The sequence below is a fragment of the Dipodomys merriami genome, unplaced genomic scaffold, assembly GCF_024711535.1.
Source record: "Dipodomys merriami isolate MVZ:Mamm:240054 unplaced genomic scaffold, mDipMer1.0.p SCAF_509, whole genome shotgun sequence".
In the NCBI taxonomy this organism is placed as follows: Eukaryota; Metazoa; Chordata; class Mammalia; order Rodentia; family Heteromyidae; genus Dipodomys; species Dipodomys merriami.
The window spans coordinates 356727-362726 of NW_027206079.1; the positions used below are offsets into that span (position 1 = coordinate 356727).

The window sequence follows — 6000 nt, forward strand, 5'->3', positions numbered from 1 at the left end:
TGTGGTGCTGAGGAATGGAACCCAGGGCCTCATGCGTGCAAAGCAGCTCTACCACTAAGCCACCTTCCCAGCCCATTTTTTTTTTCTTTGTATAACAGTTGCAGGCCTAGAAAAATTGAGGCTGAAGATAAAGAACATAATTAAATTTATAGTTGATTTTTCTTCCTTGGTTGAATTTCTTGAGCTCTGGACACCTGACTAATCATATTTTTTTCCTAACAGATCAGGTGTGGGTGCCCCAGTGATTGGTGAGATCGATGGAGAGTATCGACATGACAGTCGGCGAAACACCTTGGAATGGTGCCTGCCAGTGATTGATGCCAAAAATAAGAGTGGCAGTCTGGAATTTAGCATTGCTGGTCAGCCCAATGACTTCTTTCCTGTTCAAGTTTCCTTCATCTCCAAAAAAAATTATTGCAACATACAGGTATTTCATTTTAATAGAGTACATATATGGGAAGAGTAGTAGGTCAGAGTCCCGACAGGTGACATGGATTCATGTTGGCAAAAATCAGAAACACTGATGTCCCCTGTAGATTCTATAATGACTCCAAAATCCTCACCTACTTCATCTCAGAGTTCCTCTCTTGATGTAAAGTTTAACTTTCCCTATCTACTTGAGAGTTGTGCAGTGTGCAGTTGTACTTTATTATGGTGTGTGTGTGTGTGTGTGTGTGTGTGTGCTTATGCTTGTACTAGGACTTGAACTTAGGGCTTTGAGCTGTTGCTTAACTTCTTTGCTAATGGCCAGTTCCTGCTTTTTTCTAATTAATTGGTGACAAAGTCTGTTTTCATCCTTCTGAGTAGTTAGTTGGGATCATAGATGAAAGCTGGCAGTGTCTCTCTCCTCTCTCCTCTGTTTGTCCCTTTTTTTTTTTTTTTTGCCAATCCTGGGGCTTGAACTCAGCACTTGGGTACTGCCCCGAGCCTCTCTATGCTCAAGGCTAGCATACTACCACTGAGCCACAGTGCCACTTCTGGCTTTTCTGTTTAGGTGATGCTGAAGAATCAGTCCAGGGCTTCATGCATGCTAGGCAAGCACTCTACCACTAAGCCACATTCCCAGCCCTTGTCTGTCTGTCTTTCTGTCTTTGTTGGTCATGGGACTTGAACTCAGGGCCTGGATGCTATCTTTGAGCTCTTTTTGCTTAAGGCTACAGCTCTACCACTTTGGGCTACAGCTCTATTTCCAGTTTTCTGGTGATTAATTGGAGATAAAAATCTCAGAGACTGGGGCTGGGAAGGTGTCTCAGTGGTAGAGTGCTTGCTTTGCATGCATGAGGCCCTGGGTTCAATTTCTCAGCACCACATAAGCAAAAAAGAAAAAACCCGGAAGTGGCGCTGTGGCTCAAGTGGTAGAGTGCTAGCCTTGAACTGAAGAGCTGAGGGATAGCGTCCAGGCTGAGAGTTCAGGCCCCACGACTGGACCCAAAAAAAAAAAAATCTCAGAGACTGGGCTGGCTCAGTGGTAGAGTGCTTGCCTTGCGTGCCTGAGGCCCTGGGTTCAATTCCTCAGCACCACACAAGCAGAAAAAGCTGGAAGTGGCGCTGTCACTCAAGTGGTAGAGCGCTAGCTTTGAGCTGAAGAGCGGAGGGGACAGCACCCAGGCCCAGAGCTCAGGCCTCATGACGGACCAGAAAAAAAAAAAAAATTCTCAGCGACTTCCTGCCTGGGCTTCCTTTTTACTGGAATCCTCAAATCTCAGCCTCCTGAGTAGCTAGGATTACAGGTGTGAGTTACCAATGCCTGGCTAGTTATCTAATTTTTTAATTAATATATTTTAAAAATCCATTTGCAGCCAGCCAGATGCCAGTAGCTGTTTCTGTTGCAAACTTTGTTCTTTAGATAGGCAAAGCAGAAGAAATGTGTTATCTGGCCTGGTGCTTGTGGCTTACACCTGTAATCCTAGCTACTCAGAAGGTTGAGATCTAAATGTTAGGTTTTTAAAAAGAGGTAGCCGAGTAAGAACAGCAGCACGCATGTGGTATTCAGGTAAGGGGTAGGTTTATTCAGTAGACATGCTGGGACCAGGCAAGGTTGGCACTCTACGTGGCTGGGAAAGAGAGAGAAAAGAGCTAGAAAAGAGCAGAGAGAGAGCGGCTGGGCCTGGGCTAGGTCTTATCTAGGGTATGGGCGGAGAAAGGTGTGGCCACATCAAATTCAGATGTGACCTCTTCCAGGTGTCCCAGTTGCCTAGGTAACGCAGGTACTGGGTGGAGACTTTGCTGCAAGGAGGGTGGAGTCTGCTAGCCATCCAGGAGCGGACCTTACACTAAGGATTTCAGTTTGTTTTGTTTTTTTGGTTTTTGTTTTTTTTTTTTGGCTCCCCGTCGGCGGCTTTTTTCTTTTTGCTTATGTGGTGCTGAGGAATCGAATTCAGGGCCTCATACATGCAAGGCAAGCGCTCTACCACTGAGCCACCTTCCCAGCCCAGGATTTCAGTTTGAAGACAGCTCAAGCAGCAAAGTTTATGAGACTCTTTTTTTTTTTTTTGGCCAGTCATGGGGCCTGAACTCTGGGCCTGGGCACTGTCCCTCAGCTCTTCAGCTCAAGGCTAGTGCTCTACCACTGGAGCCAAGCACCACTTCCAGCTTTTTCTGCTTATGTGGTGCTGAGGAATCGAACCCAGGGCCTCATGCATGCAAGGCAAGCACTCTACCACTGAGCCATCTTCGCTATGAGACTCTTATTACCAATTAAAGACAAAAAAAGCAGGCAGTGGAGCAGTAGCTGTAGTAGTGGAGCATTAGTCTTACCAAAGAAGCTCAGAGACAGTGTCTAGGCACTGAATTCAAGCCCCAGGACCAGCACTACAAAAAAGGAAAGGAGAAAAATGTGTCATCTGTTAGAACACACACAGTGCCAGGGATTGAATCCAGGACCTCATGCATGCTAGGCAAATCTTACATGAGTTACAGCCTCATCTCCTAGCTCACTTTTTTTTTTTTTTTGTATCAGGGTTCGAACTCAGGGCCTCATACTTGCTAGATTAGTGCTCAACCACTAGAACTATGCCTCCAGTTTCAGTTTTTTGCTGGTTCATTGGAGATAGAATTTTTTAACTTATCTGCCATAGCTGGCTTTGAACTGAGATCCTAAGATCTCAGCATTCTGCGTAGCTGAGATTACAGGTGTGAGCTACCAACACAACCTAGACCACTATTTTTAGTTAACCTCTTGCTTTTTTAAATTGTATTATTTAGGCAGCCCAGTATATATTGTTCTCTTTTTGACTTGCTTGTTACTTTGGCACTTTGTTACCTTCCCAGATAGTTTTGGTCTCCCCAGTAAGTGGGCAAGAATTTGCAGCTTCCTGCCTGGCATTGGTGGCTCACGCCTGTAATCCTAGCTACTCAGGAGGCTGAGATCTGAGGATCACAATTAGAACCCAGGCTTTTTTTTTTTTGGTTGGTCGTGTGGCTTGAACTCTGGGCCTGGGCACTGTCCCTGAGCTCTGCAGTTCAAGGCTCGCACTCTACCACTTGAGCCACAGTGCCACTTCCAGTTTTTTCTGGTGGTTAATTGGAAATGAGTTTCACAGACTTTCCTGCCTGGGCTGGCTTTGAACCATGATCCTCAGATCTCAGTCTCCTGAGTAGCTAGGATTTACAGGCATGAGCCACTGGCTCCCAGCTGTCCCCTGAGACTTTTGTCTCGTTAGCCACTCAGAAACTGAAAGTAGAGCTGTGGCTCAAAGTGGTAGAGTGCTAACTTTGAGCAAAAAGAGCTCAGGGACAATGCCCAGGCCCTGAGTTCAAATCCCATGCCTGGCAACCTCCCCCCAACCACCAAAAAAAAATATTCTTCCACATCTCTTCGCAGCAGTGGTCCTAAATCTAAAGAACCATTAGTTATATCGGTGGGCAGGAGTGATGCCACGGGCTGCAGCTGTGAATTGGACACTTTATTATTCCTAACCAACTTTTACTGTTGTTTTTGGGGAATTTTCTGTTTTATAATGATAATTAAATTAGCATCTTGAAGTCTCAACCATGTTTTGTGTTTATTTTCCTAGGTTACCAAAGTGACCCAAGTAGATGGAAACAGCCCTGTGAGGTTCTCCACAGAGACCACTTTCCTAGTGGATAAATACGAGATCCTGTAAACCCAGGCGAGAGAAAGGAAGAGGGAAAATTCCAAATTAATAAAGAAGAAGCCACCAGTGGCTGAAGAGTTTTTCCAAGTTGACAAGCCATTGGAGACCCCTATTTTCTGATACAATGCACGTTCTCTGCGCGCAGGGACCCTCAACTCATCCCAGTGTTTCAGTGTCACAGAGACATTCTTTGACAAAGAACTGACGTAGACATAAAGGGAAAGGCTGCTGATTTCTTTCACAGATTTTCCTGGCAAGCAGGAAAGCAAAGCGAGCTCTCCAGATAATACCCCAGTAAATTCCTCCATTGCCTTCATCTAAGTTGCACCTTTATTTTAATCCCTAAATATAGTTATATTTCATACTTCATTTTTTAAAGATTTTCTCTGTAGATTTTAATCTTTCATACTCCTTTACCTTCCGTTTTTCTTCCTATACACTGAATCAAGTACTGGGATCATCTTTTCTTAGGTATTGAGTTTGGCACTCCTGAACAAAATTATCTAACCCATTCTTGATTTTTTTTCTTTTTTTTTTTCTTGGACAATGTAAGTGAACTGTTTAGGGGGAGTGGAGTCTTGAAGTTAGGAGATAAGGTTGATGGCTGTCTTTTTCCCATGCCCATCTATTACTTTGCCAAGTTGTTTTGCTTTTAAGGCTTGCCCTTTCAGTTTAGAATAGTACTGTGAATCCCGCTTGTGTCAATGTTAAGGTAGCTAAAAAGCACTTTCAGATGCCCAGTCCCTAGAAGATGTCTAAGAACAATGGCTCATGCCCAGTTGGGATTTCACATCCAAACATAATCATGTCTGCTGCTAGGGCTACCCAAGCTTCCAGTTGTCCACGTGTGGGTACTTGAGCTAAAATGTAAGGTTGTTTACATTCCTCAAGTATATCATCTCGCTCTTCTTGGCTACTCTCTGTCATCGTCCTCTCATCTAGCAGAAATCAGGTTATGATTTTGGAGACTCTGGGTTCAGTGAGTCATGTGCCAACACCCATTGGCCCTGAACTGTCAGGACTGCATTCCCCCATCAGAGTGTTGGCCTTTCAAGAAGCAGTTGATTATATTGGCCTGTAGGAAAGACTCATATATCCCATTTTCTCCTGGCCAACCCAGCATTTCCCTGGGTTGTCCCTGTCTCTGAAGTCCTTCCTTTACTTCCCTCTAGGCCTTTTGAGTATCGTCATGTAGTAATCGTTTCTGAGCTCCAAATCATCCATTATTTCTTCAGTGGAGACTCGACAGGCAGCCCAGCCTTGGTTTTTAGCCCAGAGCTGCACTCACTAGGGGGTGACAAGTTGCTGGAGGCTGGGATCCTGGCAGTGGGAAGAGGCAGGACTGGCAGGTACCCAGCGCCCTTAGCCCCACTCCTCTGAACACCCCGCCCTCCTCGTGGAGGAGACTGTGTGAAGCAGAGCACTGACAAGCGCTCATGGCTGGCATTGCTTGCCAAAGAAATTGCTGGCCTTCCCTTTTCCCCTAACCAACCGTATCAGGGAAGAATGGTTAGCTTGGTTTCCACATGAAGTTTTCTGAGGAAGGGGACTGGGACAAGAAGTTTGTCTTGTAGTTAAGTAGACAAGAAATCTTAATCCAGTTTTGTTTGAGAGTTGTTTGTCCATATGATTTTTAAACAGTCAAGTTTAATTTCACAAAAACTTTTTTTTCTGAAATTACTTTTGGGGTAATATTTAAAAATGAGAGACATTTTGTAACCCTGTAAAATATGTAGGGAATATAACATTCCAATGTACACAAGAAAGGCAAATCTTTAATCAAATAAAGAGTATTATAAAATGAGGTGTTTGCTGGGCTCGAGCCTCACACTTGGGTGTCTCTTTGCCAGTTCAGGATGCTGTAATAGGATCTAAAATTAAAGATTAATGATCATGATATGTA

The 6000-nt window shown here is 44.4% G+C and overlaps 1 protein-coding gene across 1 annotated transcript in view; it reads left to right on the top strand.

Moving 5' to 3' along the window:
• The window catches only part of LOC138810772 (coatomer subunit delta), a 30115-nt gene extending 24115 nt beyond the window's left edge, over window positions 1-6000 (top strand). The window contains exons 9-10 of the mRNA XM_069997984.1: window positions 223-427; window positions 4017-6000. Coding sequence (XP_069854085.1) covers window positions 223-427; window positions 4017-4106 — 295 coding nt within the window. The 3' untranslated portion in view covers window positions 4107-6000. The remainder of the gene's footprint in view (window positions 1-222; window positions 428-4016) is intronic.